At 35.0% G+C, this 19424-nt stretch overlaps 1 protein-coding gene across 15 annotated transcripts in view; it reads left to right on the top strand.

Annotated features, from left to right (window-relative positions):
* Positions 1 to 19424, top strand: part of TRDN (triadin) — a 387419-nt gene that overhangs the window by 292075 nt on the left and 75920 nt on the right. For 12 of the 15 annotated variants that reach the window (XM_063096118.1, XM_063096115.1, XM_063096120.1 and 9 more), the window contains 2 exons: positions 16524 to 16562; positions 19065 to 19148. In XM_063096118.1, coding sequence (XP_062952188.1) covers positions 16524 to 16562; positions 19065 to 19148 — 123 coding nt within the window. The remainder of the gene's footprint in view (positions 1 to 16523; positions 16563 to 19064; positions 19149 to 19424) is intronic. The other 3 variants (XM_063096127.1, XM_063096125.1, XM_063096121.1) reach the window with 1 other exon arrangement.

Genomic DNA, 19424 nt, shown 5'->3' with positions numbered 1-19424 from the left:
AGTTACTTTGGTGCTATGCCCAGTTTTGTTATTTGGCATAAATGTAAGTTAGAATATTTTGCGTTGCAAGAGGATTCATACATGTTATGTTAAATGTCCAGCAGACAGACAGATATTGCCACATTTTGTTATTCAAAGATTGACTTAATTGTGAACACTAAGAAAATTTGCCCAGATTTACCTGAACATTAATTTATTTTAAATAAATTCTAGATTTCTTTAACCATCTTACTGCTGATTGGCTTGGACATTTACATAACAATCTAAATCGAAATGGCTCCAAAGCTATTTAGCAATCACACAATGATGCTATATTTCCTTTGCCAATCTAAGGCAGAAATATTAAAAATGAGGACAATACAGGAATTTTATAAATTTCCACATTTTTATTAAAGAAGTTCAGCTTTTGTTCATTTCAGTCTGTAATCATTGGAAGCATCTACTTGAGAGTCTTCTCTCTCTTCTTCTACCTTTCCAGATATTTTCTTTCCATAACCCCACACAGTATGGTCAGTGTAGCATCAGCCAGTTCACAGTCAAAGATAACAGTGATGGCCACAGTGGCAACTTATATCATATTGAAGAAGATGCATTTTAAAGGTTAAATCCTTATTTCACTAATGCTAAATCTTTATTGTGCCATTTTTTTCATACTTTTTAATAAGCAATATGCATAGATAAGGGTTTGTATAAAAAGTCAAATTAAACACACTCATCAGGATAATTATTTTAAATATGATTCTGTTATTATTATTTTAGAAATTGAGCCTTCAAATTACTGTCAGCCTATTTTATTGGTCATTTTTATTTTCTCTTTTAAAGTGGTGATGATCTCTCCTAGATATGTACAAGAACATTAATGGTGCTTCAAAATTTTATGCTTTGAATTTCTTTTCTTTTCTTTTCTTTTCTGTCGAACAACCAAAATGCAGACCAGTGGTACTCAGTGGGAATGACAGTACTCAGACATTTTATCAGTAAAGTGCAATTATGAAATGCAAAGTCACTTTCACTTTCACCTGTGAGAGGCGGTGTCCCATTAGATTTTCTTTTTTTAAAGGGAGTTAGTGCCATCTCACACATAATAGAGTAGTCACATTTCAAATAAATCTTTACTAACAGGAATCAATTTTAAAAGAGAGTTTGTTAGGTTAAAGGTTTAACCCTTGTTCTTTTAGTAAATAGAGAGCTTCTTCAGAGGTTTCATTAATTTCCACTAAAGGAGCATCAGATTTAACATGAACATATCATGTGTACTTGAAAGAGAAATTAATCTATTGTGCATTAATATTACAGGATTTAAATAAATATAGCCTATTCTCCTTTGAATAAAGGTGGAGACACAGTCTAATTTATGTTCTTAAATCTGGTTATGCATGAAAATCTCCTATTGGGTTAAAATAAAAATATTGCCCAGGACCCGTGACTAGAGATACTGATTTAGTAACTACGTGGTGGAGATGAGGAATCTGGCTTTTTAAAGTCTCATTTTCCAGAAAAATGGAAGTATGTATTTCAAGCTTCAAGACCTCTTCTCTTCTCCAGTCTTTAAAAAAAAGACAAAATGTGCATGGATGAAATAGAAGACATAGCCATGTGCAATCAAGAGGAAGAAATATAATTGGATGAAAACAGAATAGAAAACAATGTAATGAGCCAGAATGAAGCTGTTTGGGTGCTGAGCTCTGGAGCCTTAAGCAGAATTGCTGACCAAGAATTGCGCTCCTGTGTAGTTTATTCCATTGGACTAGGCAGGGCTTTTAAGCAAGTTTCACTGCAATTACCCAAGTTCTGAAAGTGGAGCCCCCATTCAGGAAAAGAAGCTAAAAAACAGTTGCTGCCAATTGTTCCCTGGAGCTACAGTTTATAGGAAATTGCAGACTGAAGAAAGTGGAGAAAATAAACTCAGCATCTCATCCAGGACCTGAGAAAAGTCATCTCCTGGAAGAGTGACTTGTTTAAGAATATTTCTGCTAACACTGTGGGGCAGGGATATGGAGTCCTCAAAGTAAACATTGGACTAGAGGCCCAGAGTGAGACTGGGGCCTGGGGAAGGAACTACACAATCTTAATTAAATAAAAAAGTAAAACAACAGCAACAACAAAGAAGGGAAAGTGGCCACAACCACAATAATACCACACTCAGGTTGAAATACAACCCAAATTCTAAATCATTTGAAAAAAATTAATGACATAGGCATTCAGGTGGGTGTTGGTGTGGGCTGGGGCCATTTTGGGCAGGCTCTGGCATCTTCGATAAATGGCTTCCAAGTCCTGCCTGTGCTTTGGCATCATAGTAAGCCCAAAAGAGGAAGGAGCATGATGGCATATGGGGCAGGTGGCAGGCAATGTTCCCATGCCACTGGGGAGGACTTGGGCTCTGACACACTTGACTGCAAGGGATTCTGGATGTGAGGAGAAGAAGAATTGATTTTGTTGCAGTTTGTGCTTTCTGCCATGATACGCATTTCTATAGAAGTTTGGAGATAATTAGAAAAGTTTGGAAGAAATATACTATGATACAGACTAGGTTGATAATATGGCTATGGGAGGGGTGACAAGGAGAAGGGGATACAAGCAATAAAGAAAAAAACATTCTGATTAAATAAAACAACATGAAAACCAATATGCGGGAATTTGCATGACATGATCACTTACGTGAGCTTATATAACATCAAACATGTGTGTTTATGTGAATTAAACTCTTTAAATTAAAATTTAAACCAGGAATTACATAGTAAAATATCAATAATATTGAGAGATTTTAACATACCTTCTTCATCAGAAAATGATAATATAAGCAGACAAATGTTAGCGAGAATGTTTTTTTTTAAAGGATTAATGAAATGTACAAACCTCTAGCAAGACTGGCCACCGAGGGGAAGAAAAAGAGAGAGACAAAGAGATAGAAAAAAGAGGACAGAGAGATTGTAGATAAGAAATGTTAGGAGAAATGGCATGTAGTACTTTACAAATAAAATAGAAAATTTTAAATCACAGGTGAATATAATACTAAACATTATGTAAATATGTTTAAATTTTAGATGAAATAGGCAATTTCTAAATTTCTAAATCACCATAATTTACTAAAAACAGAAAATTCAAGTTAACCAGAAAACATTATCCCCCAAATGACACCAAGTGATTTTATAGGCAGCTTTTAGTATGCTAGGCAAATGGCTTCAGATAACAAAATAAGCAGCAAATTTCCGAAGGTGTTATATGATGATAACACAATCATAATGTCAAAGAAAAATTGCACCAGATGGAGTTAAGCATTCAAGGAAGACTTTATTCAAGATTATTCTAACAGGGGAGAAAGATTGTTGCATTAGGGAAGAGAGACTGAACTCAATCTACATTGAAACAAAAAGCCAGGAGAGTTTTTAAGCACTGGGGTGAGTTAGTAGTGAAAAAGTACTAGAGGACTTTAGGGACGTGTTGACCAATGTGATTAGGTCATCTGTTTCCCAATTGGCACTTACCAAAGTTAGGCTCCTACCTCCCCCTCACCCTCGATAAAGGCTGGAAGACAGGAGCCCTTCCTTTCTTGATTAGTATTGTTGGGAAAACAGAATAATTTAATTGGGCTCCCCTAGCCTCAGGGCCGGTTGGGGGTGGTTCAGTAAGCAAGTTGTGTGTGGGTGTAGTTAGTGTGCATGTGCAGCGCCACGATTTGGCTGGCGTCTGTCTTGGGTGCTCTCTGGCCTATGGCTTCCAAGGACCTTTTGGCCAGTTACCTAGCTCATAGACCTGTGAGTGAGGGGTCTCGTGACCCAGCCCGGCATGTGAAGGGTTTGTGACCCAGTCTGTGAACGGACTTGAGGGGTCTGCGAGCTCCAGACCCAGCCCTAGCTCGACAATCAGCCCAGTCGGCAGGATTACGGCAAGTAAAAGAGCCCAACAACTGGCGTTGTCGTGTAGCTTTACAAATGGAGTCGTTGGCAGGATTGCGACATTAGCCTTAGTGCCACAAGTATGTTAAAGGGCTGGCTTGAGAAAAACATTCCTGAATTGTGAAACTGACAAAAATCTAGGAGAAGATATGTCTATATTGCAAACAGATGGAGAAAGAATTTGTAGTTACATCTTTCCTAAACTATATTTTCTAAGAAAAGGGAGGTTAGGGGCCCAGAGTCAGGAAGAAACTTGTCTAAAGTTTAGTCAAGCTGTAGGCCATGGTAAAACCATCTTGATCAACCATAAACAAAAAAGGACATTTTAAGAAAAGAAAATCTCAGTTAAAAATATAATGCAAAAGATATAAATAAAAAGTAGTAATTTAAGCTCTTCTAACACATTATGACTTCATTAATCATAGCAGAGCAAAGACTGCAAAACAACCTTTCAGTCTTATCAACTACAGTAACAGGTTAAGCAAGAAATTTAAGCCATTTCTATAAATTAAAAAAAGTTTGTCCAATAAAATCCAGCACTAATTCGTGATAAATTTCTAGTGAAGACAATAAAAGATTTTTAAAGCTTAAAACATAGTTCTATCGTAAGCATTTCCATAAATGTCAGGAGCACTCTGAAAATGTCATTCCTATTTCAACACTGTACCAGACATAACACCAATGGAGAAAAGGTATAAGAATAGAAAGGGGAGAATCAAAGCAATTGTATTTGCAGAAGATATGATTAGCTCCATAAAATTCCAAATTTATCTACAAAAAGTATTAGTATGAATAAGAAAGATTAGCAAAATTCCTGGATACAAGATTAATCTACAAAAATCAATAGCATTCCTAAACATCAGTGAGGACTAATTTGAAAATATGTTAAATGGATCCTATTCACCACAGTTACAAAGAGTAAATTTAACTTAATATTTACAACATTTTTATGTAGAAAATCATGAAACATTTTTGGAATTCATTTTAAACACCTGAATAAGTGAACAGATATTTCATTTTTGTATCTGGAAGATATAATTTCCCTTTAAAATAGGTATAATGTCCAATAAAAAATACTAACAGTATTTTAAAAGTGAAACATAATAAATTTTCTAAAGCTTTTTTTGAAATAAAAAAGAAGGATGGGAATTTTTTTTGAAAAAAGAATAAAATCGGACTTGCCTAACCAGGTGTTACTTAGAATAGAATTACTTTAATTAAAACAAAAATGTAATTAGCATAGTCACATGAAAACACACTCAGAGAACATAAGAGTGATGCCAGAACTGAAGCCCTGCATGCAAGAAAATGCATTATATGGCAGATGCACCCGTGGGAAAACAAATATAAAACCATATCTGTTTCTTATGTTAGAAAAACATTTTGTTCTATTTGCAAAGAAAGGAAATTAAGATATTTTAAAGACTTGGTGGTAAAAGGCAAACATAATGTTCAAAAATATATAGAAGAATATACACAGATATAACTTTTGGTTAGAGTAAGTATTTCTAAAGACACAAAGGAAGCAAATCCAAAAGTGAAAGGTTATCCACACACTGTGAAAATGTATTGTGATGCATATAATGAATAAAGCATAAATAGCCAGATGATATTTTTAAATCTATGGATTTTATTTAAAGAAATAAAGCAAATACACCTGAAGTGTCAAATTAGTCAGCTTATATTTATTTTAAAATAGCTAATTGAACAAACCACCAAATAATAAATTTATAATCACTGAAAAGTGTGGGTGATATTTTTAATCAGTATTCCTTTGTTAATTTATAATCTAAACTGACTAATGTAATTAATTTCCGTGACACAGTGCAAGTCAAATAGATGAGAGAAAAAGAGTAGCTAGAATCTGTGTAAACTACAGGAAGTGTTTTTGTTTGTTTATTTGTTTTTTAATACGATGTTCAAGTAAACTCCATATTAACATTAGGGGACTATATATAATTTTGTGTAACCTTGAAAGGAAGATTATTGTACTCATAATTTAATATCATGGACTTGATAATATTTTAGAAGGTATACATGCAATTAAAATTATTTTAATATATTAGAAACCAGATTTAATAGAAATGAGATGTGACCAAGATGAGATGGGACATTAAGATGGGATACTGGAAAAGGACAAGCTTAGGACATAAGATGATAAGCCTGGTTTTGAACATGCAAAGTTGGAGGTACTTTTAGAACATTCTAATAGAAATGTGGACTTGGCAGCAAGCTATGTGGTTGTGAAATTCAGAAAAGAGATTTGGGTTGAGGATATAGTTGTGGGACACATTGGCCTGTGTACAGAATTTGAAGATGTGGCCATGCATAGGTGAGTTTCCTTATGGAAAGAGCCAAGGGTGAGAAGAATAAAATTCCAAGTAAAGTTAGTAAGGAGTAAAATTAGGACTGAAACTTGAGAAACTCAGAACATTAACATAGCATGAGTGCAACCAGATAATTTGAGGGCAAGTGCTAGTAACCTATCTGCCTGCTTTTTATTTTCTAGTATTTTAGATTTGTTCAGTTGTCCCTAGCTTTTGTGTGTCATTGCAAGTATTCCAGTGTTGGTTCTATAAGCACTTTTTAAATAATGATTTATTCAGATGCAAGCCTATATGGAAAAGCTCAGTAGTTTTTTGAAGGAGTGTATATTATGCAGTCTGCTTTTATGAGAAAGAATCAATGACAGTTGGTCTCAAAGATTTATCCCAAAGAAGACATTTCAGAATATGTTAACTCAACATATGTCAGTCTAAACTTAACCAGTGTTTCTATCTTTCCACATCTAGTGACCACAGATATTCCAGTGTAATTGCATTCACAAACCTTGTCATCCTCTAAGAAATATTAGGATTTGCTCTAATATTTTTAAAATCTAATACTTGATCTAGACTATTTGATTTAATTATCAGCATTAGTATTTTAATTTTTGTGTATTTTTTTCTGTTCTTTTTGGTGCCTTGTTTCTGATTTAATTTGTTGGCATGATTCTGCTTTGAAGTATTTTAAGGAGAAAATATTATGACTATAATGTTAACAGTAAAGAAATTGATGCACAAAGATTAAATGATTTTCTAAGGTTTCTATTTCTAGGCTGAATTAGCTACTTAGTATCAGACTTAAGAGCCACTAAATATAATCTTACTTTCCTTTTTTCCAGTATTATAATATATTAGCAAAATATATCCTAACATGTAGTTAAGATTTTTGTTTTCATAATAATTTTATTGTATTTTCTAGAAATGGAGAAAAGTTACAGATAGTTCATTGACTAAAAAAAAGATCCGTCAGGATTCTAAAGCATAAAATTTCAGTAGATGCCTTTAAAAATTCAAGATTATTCATTTACTGAAGAACTGTTAAAGTAAAAATGTACAGTAACAGTAGTGCTTTCTTCAGTTTACAACCTAACACTTTTCTTGTTATGCCCATCATGACAAATGCCAAGTTGATAGGATGAAAAGGGTTATGTGTCTGTAAACAAAGTGGTTGAAGGTGCCAGAATTTCCTCTCCAAGCATGTGTTTTACAAAAGTAATGTAACTAAGCACTGTGAATTTCCCCCTCATCTGAAAAGTTAATGCACAAATATAATATATGTGTATGTGAAGTATATATGTGAAGTATATGTGCAATTTTAAGTGTAAAGCCCCAATAGTTCTTCCTTGGAATTATTTCCATTTAAGCCCTGCAAGTCCACTTTTCTTCTCTCTTCAAACTACCGTATGCAAATGTTTTTATATACTTCTCTCCTTGAGGGAAAATACTTTTTAAATGGCATAACAATTTTCTTTCATTTTTCCTGTCCAGTTTTAATAAGTTTTTGTATGTATTATTTTCCATATAAGTTCATCTATTATTTTTACATATTTGAACCAGGTACAGGATGATCCATACATAAACCTATGACCTTTTATTAACTTAATTGATTATCCTCATGTCAAGTTAAAGAAAATCAAGGCTGTTACCCAGAGGAACAAGGAAGAGTATAGTTAGTAATTCTCCCTTGATAAGGAAAAACAGAAGAATGTCTGCTTATTCACCTTGGCAAGTGATTTTTTGCACAACTTTCTAAACACATTGAGTGGTTCAAAGTCAACTGGCTCATTAGTTGAAGTATATCCAACCAGCTGTCCTGCCATCTTCAAATAACATCACAGGGCCTTGTCTTGACTATTCTTTGTGTGACCTGCAAAGTGTGCGGCCACCTCCAATTATATCTTACCTATTTAAGTGCATACTCTCCACATTGAGAAGCTTCAGGGAAGGAGAGAATAACGAGGCACACATAAGTGAGCATAAAAGAAAGAATAGATGGAGGCAGAGTGACACTATCCAAAATGTGGTATGTTGTATTTAGAATACGTGAAAGACAAAGGATCAGGGGAATGAAATGACAGAATGAGGCAGGAATAATGTATGCACTTATTCTGTGCAGCAAAGAGAGAATGCCCTTTGGCCATTTATGTGTTTTTAGTGTCCATTCAGCAGACTTTTTTGTCTGCGCACCAAACTCCCGTGGGCATCTTGCCAAGGAAGAATCGCAGAATCAGGACTTAGGCATAAAAAATTGAGACATGCATTAAGCGCTTGCATTACTAGTCATTTTGGAACTATACCTACAGAAGCTTATAAAGCATAATTGTTTTTTCTTGATGACTTAATAGGGATGAGAGGTGAGAGAGAGAGAGAGACAAAAACAGACACACAGAGATGGAGAACTGGTGTGTGGGGGTGTGTGTTTGTGTGTGTGTGGTGTGTGTGTGTTACGGAAAAAGCACTGTGCACAGTACCTTGACTCTCTAGGTTCCGGTTTGAAATAACTAGCTATAAACTAATTAATTCACTTAGCCACTTTGGATAGTTTTAGCTGACTGGGACCAATTAAATATAAAAATCCAATGATAATGTGCAACAGTGTTCAATGTCTGGTGGATGAGTTCTAATGTGCTTTTCTACCCATATAAGGGCAGAAAACCCCATCAATGGATATTTATTTAAATATAGGTACATGAATGCTCAGGAAATATTTGTTAAATTATTTAGTCTAATGGTAGCAACAAATACATGAGATAATTATAATTGTCCCCATTTCATAAGGTGAGAAATTTGAAATTTAGAATTTCAGAGGCCGTCATTTGGTTAATAAATAAAGGAAATAAATTTCAAACTGAGGGATTTTTGGCTCAGTTGGTTTTTGCCTGTTTGTCTGTTTTGCAGAAATGATCTCTGCAATTCCTCAGTTTGGATGAGGTTGCACAGTCACTTGAAGATGCTTTGCCTCTTTGTTAAACATGGAGGGATTCCTCAAACCATGAGCAAAGATGATACTGATTTAGAAACACAAGCAGAGAAAATGGGAGCATAGAAAAAGTATGAAGTGTTAAAACCATATGGACATGGTTAAATAAGAGGAAGGAAAATGTTAAATGGGCAATAGAATATGGAAGTAAAGAAACATAGACAGGTAAGATGAAAAGTTATGGAGTAGCAGAGGTCAGCTGTGAGGGTATGACATCACCCACCCAAACTTAGGACAGTTTCTTCTTTTGGAAGACTATAAACCAAAGAGGTTCTAAATCAAATTCAAATGCAGTCACCCCTTATCTTTCCGACAGTCATATTTATTTGAACCACAAAGTAATATATCGACAACAGACAAAATCAATGTTACGTATTAGAGCAGACAGTCTTTGCAGAAAAAGTATTTCCCTTAAGACATATTCAGGAAAAGACATAAGTTCAGTGAGGGTTATCCCAAATCTGAAATATTGAAGTCAAGCTACTTGGAGTGACAGTAGTTCTACATTCCTTCCAATAAGGCCTCATGCAGAAAACAGAAGGTGGAAGTATGTGTATGGTGTATCCTATTTGTTTTTAAATAATAGTTAGGACCACGATAAAGTTGTGTAAGTATGTATGTGTGTGTTTGTGTACTTGTGTGTAGAAGTGGCTGCAGTAGGAGTAGTAGCAGTAGCAAGTTTTCATGAAAAGGTCAAAATAATTGAATAATGTAAAAGCCATGGGTTTAAAGTAAACTTATGAGTGTTACTTATGGTACTGTTCTAAGTGTTTCACAGGTAGCATTCAATTTAATTTTCACGGGAAACCTGTTTTTATTAATGTGAAAAATCAAAGCCCTGAGAGTGACTTGCCCAGGTCACATGGTTACCTGAGGTGGATTCAGGACTCATGTCTGGCAGTATAAATTTAGAATGGCATTCTTAGTTGCCAAGCTTTCTGGACTCCCACATACTGAAACTCACTTATGATTGACTAGGGATAGTACTGCTAATGTTCCTTTGTATGTTTTACACAAATAGATTTTGTGTCCTGCTTTTAAATATAAAATCTTCTCACGTCATTAAATATTGAATTCTACTCCAGGAGTGTGTGAGATAGCTATCAGTTTTCTAAATGCTCAGTTTATTTAGTTTTACCAGCTCAATTTAGGAAACAAACTAATATGATTCATATGATTCATGATTTAGTGACTGGCTCAATAGAATAGAAACCTTAGTGCCTGTATTATGCATACCAATTACAGTCTTAATAACTGTTACTAGTTTGTCTAGGTAATATAACCTAAATAATACGAGTGGTCTTCAAAAAGTTCATGGGAAGATTCATATTATCTTTTCTTTCTTTTTTTTTTTTTATCATGCTGAAATTCTGATTTTATTTTATTTTTTGTTTGTTTTAAATTTCTTTTTAAAGATTAATTATTATACATATATGTATTAGTCAGAGTTCTCCACAGAGAAAGAATCAATAGGATACATTATAAATATATGAGAGGGAATTTACTAGAGGAATGAGCTCATGCAATTGTGAAGAAAAGTCCCACAGTAGGCCATCTGCAAACCGGTTGCCAGTAGTAGCGTGGCTCAGTCCAAGTCTGAAGGCCTCAAAACCAGGAAAGCTGATAGTGTCCTTGGTGTAAGTCCTGGAACCCAAAAGCTGAAGAGTCTCGAGCTCTGATGTCAATAGACAGTAGAGAAGAGTGTATCCCAGCTCCCGTGGATAGAGAGAGCTTCACCTTTTTCCTCTGTCTTTTGTTCTCTCTGGGCACCCAGATGATTCGATGGTTCGCACCCACACTGAGGGTGGGTCTTTCCCACCCAGTCCACTTAGATTCTCATGCTAATCTCTGCTGGAAACGCCCTCACAGACTCACCTAAAAAGATAGCTTTCCAAGTTTTCTCTGCGTTCCTTCTTCTAATCAAGTTCACACCTAGAATTAACCTTCACATATATGTGGAGTACAAAGTTGACTCTCAGTAGTTGTGTACAATGTGTGATGGTAAGATTAGGATAGTTAGCTTATTTATCATTACAATAAGTAATCATTCTTTGGGTCCTTTAACCAATTTCTCATTAACCCATCTCCCTCCCCCCACCCCACCCCTTTTCAATGTATTATTTCAATGTATTATTGTGACTGTTGTATCTTTCTTGCTTTCTTTTTTTTATTTGTTTATTATTTTAGCCCCCTCTTATGAGGGAGGACATGTGGTATCTCTCTTCCTGTGCCTGGCTTATTTCATTTAACATGATTTTCTCTAAGTTCATCCATGTTGCTGTGAATGGCACCATTTCATTCTTTTTCTGGCAGAGTGGTATTCCACTGTGCAAATATACCACATTTATTTTTATCTAGTCATCTGACGATGGACATTAGGTAGGTTCCATCACTTGGGTATTGTAAATAGAGCTGCAGTAAACATGGGAGTGCAGGTATCCCTTTGACATGATGATTTCCATTTCTTTGGGTATATACCCAGCAGTGGAATTGCTGGATTCGACCTAGAGTTGTTTGAGGAACCTCCAGATGTGGCAGGCTGCTTGCACGATGATGGTGGCTGCTTGGAGGTGCCAGTGGTGGCAGTAACTGCTTACATAAGCCGCCCAGTTGGCTGTGGTTTCCACAGTGGCAATCCTTACAGCTATGGTGTCCACAGTGGCAGCAGCGTTACCTAGTGGTAGCAGCAGCAATTGTAGCTGCAGCTGTCTTCCTGGCATCTGTGGCATCTTTGGTGACAGTGGGGTTACCTTTGGGGGTGGCAGCAGCACCAGTGACTGCAAATACCTCCCTCATGTCTGCAGTGTCCTTGGGTGGCAACGGGGTTACTTCGTGGTTCTGGCAGCAGTGCTAGTAGCTGCAGCCGTCTCCCTCGTGTCTGTGGTGTCCCTATTGGCAGCAGGGTTAACTCGCAATGACAGCAATGGCGGCGGTGGTTGCAGCCACCTCTGTCACATCTGCAGAGTCTACAGCTGCAGTGACAGAACACCCACAGGACTGCTACTCTGTGGGGAGCTGCTCTACAATGGGTGACAGTTTGGGGGCCAGACAATGACTTTTAAGTTTTTTGAATTGGGAAAACATCAGGATTCAAATCCCAGTTTTGCCACTTACTAGGGAGTATGTACTTAGATTATTAAAACTCACTATTGCTATCTTTAAAGTGGGTCTAATCATATTTACTTCACAGGAGTGGTATGTGAAGATTCTATATGATAATTTGTCTATTTTTTTCAATAAAAACTTATTGATTTCTATTTTGTGCAAAGCACTGTCTAAGTACTATCATATAGCAAAGAAAATAAAAATTCATCATAGGGGATGGCCGGTTAGCTCAGTAGATTACAGTGTGGTGCTAACACCAAGGTGTGGGTGGTGATATTCAATCCCTGTACTGGACAGCCTAAAAAGAAAATTCATCACTGAACTCATGAAGTTTATATGCTACGGGGGTTAGAGAGCTAATAAACAAATAAATACTTAGTATTATAGAAATAAAATATGAATACATTTAATACACTCAGCATAGTGACTACCATGTGGCAAATGCAAAATATCACTGGTTCCAAAATTGATTATTATAATATTTTACTACACATATAAGGCTTCTTTGTTCTGAAGAAGCAAATGTGATATTGATAAAATAGAGTGAGAAAAAATGAATGGTATTTAAGTTCTACCTTGCAAAGTAATTAAAATAGAGGCATTCTGAAAAGAATGTGGATCCTTGGGATTTATGTATTAAGTAAATTTCTTTCTTTTTGGTTTTATGAAGACAGTGCAGAGACTTCCAAGTAGAGATGGTTTCTACTGCTACTCTCCCCTGACTTAAGCACTTGCACACTGAAGCTTTGGTCTGCCTGCTCTGCTTGAGAACAGTACTGATGACATTGAAAAATCATTAATGAAGCTCCTCTCCCCAGGCCCATCAGCAATTTACAGCTCATAAACGAAATCAGCAGCCTGGAAGAGTCAGTGCTGCATGTGCAATGGCAAGCTGTCTGCCTCAACAACTCAGCATGGGGATTTCTTGATTCCACATTTCTGGAGTGCTTGTGTGTGGAGTCCAAAATGAAGGACAAATGTTTATAGAAACTAGATATTTCATTGTATGCAGCACTAACCAGTGGTAAACAGTAAAGATGGAGTGAAAAATAGAAGTTCCCCTTCCTTCTTTCTGGCCTCCAAGTCTCAATTGCCAGCATTAACTTAAACATCTTAGTTCCCTAAAGCATCTCATTGCAGTCTTTTGACTAAACTTTTTAAAATGTATATGTTATCGTTGTTTTTATATGACCAGAAACTGATTCTAGTTAGGACTTACATTATTATATGACTCAAAAATTAAAGACTTAATCATCAGTAGGAATGGCATCTACAAAATGAGGGCTTTGAATTCTTAATGACCAAGTATCCTAATAAAGGAGCTGCTCACCTTGGAAAATCTGTTGACAATTTCTCACTTATCAATTCCTGCTTTGCAGTCAAGGGTAAAGTCCCAATTCTGTAAGAAAATTAGCTTGAAAGATTATGCAATTTAAGTTTAGGATCATGATATAAAAATAGCTAAGCTCTTTACATACATCACTTATAACTCTCACATCAATTCTACAACATTATTTTCTCAATTTTAGCAATGGCAAAATGGGGACTTGAGGTTTTAAGTGATGCCCAAGGTCACAAAACTTAGTAAGTGAGCTTACTTTTAAAGCCAGACTATATGACCCAAAAGCCAAAAGAATTCAGAACTTGCCAGGAGGTCATCTTGTTACTGTGGTTTACATAACACTAAAAGCCAGTAGCTCTATTATACTGAGAGGGTCCCCAGCCACATGCACGTTGAATAGTACATGCTCATAAGAGTGCTTATGACATTCTATGTGCAAGGCAAAAGTTGGTTCTGATTGCATTGTATTTGTACTTGTAGATGATAAAAACATTCTCCATAACTTTTATTTTTTGCAAAAGATCTTTTGATGAACATTAAAGCTAAGATGATTCCATTTCAAGGTTGCAATGACAACACAATTGACAGTGGGTGAGAGCCATGTGCACAGCAAGGCTTTTTCAAATAGACACCTCTGCTCGATGAGAAAAATGCCAGTGAACCTAGTTCTGGGAAGGAGATATTTAAATTTGTGAGAATTTGTTTCTAAGAAGTTTAAATATTTGAATCAGTCAACTTTAGAAACTGAGAGCTAAGAAAAGGGTGAGGGTCATTCTATCCAGACTTTGGGATATGCCCCCTGGTGAGAGGGAATAGCCTGAGAAGATAGAGCCCTGGTTCTGCTGCTTGGCAGTTGGCAGCTACATGAGCTTCTGCAAGCTACTTGCCTTCTGTAACCTCCATTGCCTCATCTGCAAAATGAGGATAAAGATAGCACTTATTCAATAGAATAATGGAATAATGCCAGTTGACAGTTGACCAGTACTTGGGCCATATAAGTATTCCAGAAGTATTATTTCTCATTTCCACAATTTTGCAAATTTGTTTGAGAGTTCAAACTATACTTAGCATAGATTCAATAAAGAAGAAACTACCAGAGAGAGGAAAAACAAAGAGACTTTCCTTCTCAATGAAGTAAAAAACTCATTGAAATTTACCAGCTAAAGAGAATTGTTTTATTGCAGACTAAGAAATTATATATGACTTAACTTTGGCCTAAACTGGCTGAGACCAAGCACATGGCATGAGGAAGCCCAAGAAATGAAGGAATCACTGAATTAAGGTCATATTTGCTATGGTCGTATACACAAAGATATCACTTAATTGAAAAAAATTAATAAAATATAAATGTAAAGTCTATGTGACAATTTTTATCTCTAGTTCTAGAAGCACAGGATGGACCAATTTCTTCTGGTACCAGAGATATACAAGAGGGAGCGTTTGGTCCGTCTGTATTCACCATTTCCTTCACTTGTCCTTTCATTCAACAATATTAATTGATCATATATCACATGTCAGATATGTGAGCCAATGCTGGTATTTGAGTGGTCAATAAGACATAGTTCTTGCCCTAATGGAGCTTAAAATTTAAAGTGGACATACAGACAATAAACAAAAAGTTATGTAAGAAGTGTATAACAAAATTTTATGTATTATTAAGGCATAAGCAACATTAAAATAGGGTGAGTCTTACCCACTTAAGTGAATGTGTCAATTAAAAAGGAAAGAATATGTGCCAGAGAATATTGAACTGCAATAGTAGTGTTGATACCACTTTTTACAGGATGTTCATTAAGGTATTATAAGAAATAGGGTGTGAATGGCGGTGTTATTCTCTCATATAAAATTCTGCAGTTGAACAAATGAGGTTCTCTTTTTTAAATTGTAACTACGGAAAATGAAAACCTACTACACTAACCACCCCCCCAAAATCTGGCTAGCCATATCCCTGAGATAGTCTATGCTCAGTATGTATCCCATCTATGTATCCTAACTAGTCTATGCTCAATATGTAAACCAAAACTACCAGCAGCTGTTTCTCTGCTGTTTGAAGGGAGGAAAACTGTAATGTACCAGAACACTTCCATTAATCAAAACAAGACTCTATGCCAAGAGCGGAGAACTATAAAAAACAGGCAAAGTTGATTAAATACAAGGATGAACTGGTAACTTGAGAATATAGTCAACTATCACATTGGTTAGGATAGTGCTATGAATATTTCTTGGATAGTTTACAAATTATGTATTTGTTTTATACTGATATTAAGTTAGAATGCAGAATTTCTGGACAAAAGTTTTTCCTACAACAATGAAAAAACATGATACTATATTTCACTAATTCTTTATATTTTTTTACTGAATTTAAGACAATTTAATTTATTTTGTAAAATTAATAGAAATACTAATAAAACAATAATTATATCATTTAAAAATTATTAAATTAACCACCAGGTGGAGCTCCACGATTTAAGTGTATAGTAGTCAAAAACAGAAAAATCATTGAAATTGGTCAAATTAGAAAAAATTATTGCACTTTTTTATGAGCTGTTTTTATTTATTTCCTTATTTGCAATACTTAGAAAAATCTTGAATCATAAGAGATTGGCTCTTATTAAAGACACAATGCCAAATTATTTTATGAAAACTTTTAGCCAGCTGGATTTTAAATTCAAACTATTTTTGTTTAAGTTACTTTATAATGTACTAAAGATACATGTTTCATTAATATATTGATAAAGGTATGTAGGTGTAATTGAAATTGAGAACAGCTGAGAAAAATCTGACTCCTGCCTATTAACCCATTTAACACTGATTATTTTTCAAATACTTATTTTTTCCTCTTTTGTTTGTATGTGTGTATGTATATTTTACCTCAGAACCTGAAATTAAAAAAGATGAAAAGACTTCCAAAACAGGTAAGGACATTTATTATTTGTAACGTTTACAGATATTCTGCTTGGTTTAAACAAGATTGGTTTTACAATGAGGGCTGGGTAGCCCGGAGACACCCAAAGTATTGAAAAAATACTGGTGCATCCTACCTATATATTTTAAAGGTAATAAGCAATAAAATTAAATGTATGCTAAAATTAAAATAGATTCCTCATTTTCTGGTAGCAGATCTTGGATGAGTTCATCAAATCGCTGGAACTATTAGCACATACTGCTTCTTATTTATCTACATGGCAATTGAACACTGTTTACAAAATGCTAAGGGAGCAATTTGAATTTCAGAGGCTGCAGCCAGAGCATGACAAATGCCTGAAACTTATCCTTATGATTGTTTGAGCCTTATGACATCACCTACATTCAACCGTTTTTTATCTCAAACACAATAATTTCATATGGTTCAACCTAATAGATACAACACTTTTCTTTCTCTCTCATTAAACATGCAAATATTCTTTGAAGAGATAATCCATTGTCTTATTGGCCATTCATTTGAAAATTAGAATACTTTTTAAATAGACTCAAAAAACAGGTTTTGCAAGGGAAGAAGTGAAGATAATAGCTGGGCGGTCAAGGCAGGTGATGAAAGTTGGGAAAAGGAACACCGGAGAATAGGGGAAAGTACAGAAAAAAGAGACTATAAATCTTGAGGAAAACTCCAATTAATTACAATCTTTCTAGGGCTAAATCTATTCCAAGATTTTTCTATCTATGTAAAAAGATTTATATGTCTGTATCTATCTGTAGAAAAGAAGGTTATATCTATATCTATAGCTCTCTGTGCATTGCAAGTGATATTACATCATGTAGACATTCATACTATTGGTCTTAAAATATTTGCATATACTCATTTGCACAAATGTTAACCTACATTAAGTAATTATTCTAATTCACCTTTCTATGATATGTTAAATATTAACCTGAATTATTTCTATTACCTCTCTTAAAAGTACTGCTAACATATCAGCAGAAATTGCTTAAGTCTTTTATTTTATTTTTAGTGAATGAACATAACCATTTTAAATGAGTTTACATAATCTGAAAGCATGCATTCTCTGGAAGATCAATAAAAAATGAACAATTTTAAAATGTAGAAAAAAAAATGATATATTGAATGTTTACATCCAAAGTTATCATTGAACTTTAGATATACCTGCAGACATGGAAGAATTACTATATTTAAAAATTGTTCATTTGTCGGGCCGGCCCGTGGCTCACTCGGGAGAGTACGGTGCTGATAAAAATTGTTCATTTGTGCTCTTACGGGTGTTAGTGAAAGCTCAGAAATTATATAAAAGGTACATTATGTTGGCTCTTCCTACAATTATAATATTGCATTTTATGCTTTATTTTACTGTTGGTATATAATAGAAAAAGTAATATATGCACTATAAATTTTCTACTATTAGTTGGCATTAAATATTTATGTCTATTTTTATGAGATATTTAATTTTAACTTCCTTTAAGGAAAGAAAAGTCAGCATTAATGGCACATTTTATTATAAAATATAATAAGTCAGCAATTTATTAAAAATATTTTATGCTAATATCACCACCATGTGTTCAGAATTGTTCTTGATGATACAAAATTTACAAATAAGTGGAACAATATTGGTTTCATCCTGAAAGAGTATAATCGAGGACACAGATCTGTAAGACAATTATACTAGTGAAAATTGCTCTAGGACAATAGAGGGGGTCACTTCTATAGTTTGCAGCAGTCAGTTAAAGCTTCGTGGAGATGATATATTTAAGCTGGAATTGTAGAAATATATAAGAGCAGCTGAGATGGGGAGATGATTATAAAGTATGGTGGAAACAGCATTGGCTTTATACTAGAAAGACATGAATCTGTCACTCTTTGACACTTACTGGGGTGTGACTTTGCTTAAATTACTTAAAGTTTCTGAGCTTCAATTTCCTTATCTATTGAATGACGTTCATCATACTCACCTAGCAAAGGGCTGTTATACAAAATAGAGGTGATGATTGCCACTTGGTTCAGCTTCCATAAATGGTAGCTTTATTTAGGAGCTAACCCAGAGGCAGGGATGAGCACAGTATTAATGGAGAGAATGAGAAGACCAAGGAACAAAGGAGATTCTGGGAGCCAGTTCAGAGCAGAAGAGGGCAAAAATGCAGCAGCAGGATGCAGCCGTGTGAGTGTGGCTCTTGAAATGCAGGAATGGGGGCTTAGGAGGTTGATATGGTCTGAATATTTGTCCCCTTCAAAGCTCATGTGGAGGATTGATCCCCAATGTGGTAGTGTTGAAAGATGGGGCCTTTAAAAGGTGATTGGATCTTGAGGACCATGTTCTCATAAAAGGATTAATCCATTCATGGAGTGTTGAGTTAATGGTTTAATGGGTAATCATGGGTGTAAGCTGGTGGCTTTATAAGGAGAGCAAGTGAGTACATTTACAAGAATTGCTCAGCCATTCTCACCATGTCGTACCTTGAGTCATCAGGGGACCCTGTAGAGAGTTCCCACCCAAAAGAAGCCCCTCACCAGATGTGCCCTTTGGACAATGGACATCCCAGCTTCCAAAACTGTAAGAAATTTTATAATTTATTTCTTTACGAATCCTTTATTTCTTTATAAATTATTTCTTTATAAATTACAGTTTCAGGTATTCAGTCATAAGGGACAGAAAATGAACTAATACAGAGGCCAAAGTGAAATGTGAATTCTTGAGGACATGAATGAGAAGTGGTATCATTATCTTATAATGGCAGACTGAGTAAAATCCTATAGAAAGAATTTGAATCAAAAGCTTTTTATAATAATCTAAGTATTATACAATAAAGGTGAGAGCAATTTGAAGGTA

This window comes from Cynocephalus volans, chromosome 5 (genome assembly GCF_027409185.1).
Source record: "Cynocephalus volans isolate mCynVol1 chromosome 5, mCynVol1.pri, whole genome shotgun sequence".
Classification (NCBI taxonomy): Eukaryota; Metazoa; Chordata; class Mammalia; order Dermoptera; family Cynocephalidae; genus Cynocephalus; species Cynocephalus volans.
The sequence above is the reverse complement of the archived record's forward strand: the minus strand, read 5'-3'. Positions and strand labels throughout refer to the sequence as shown.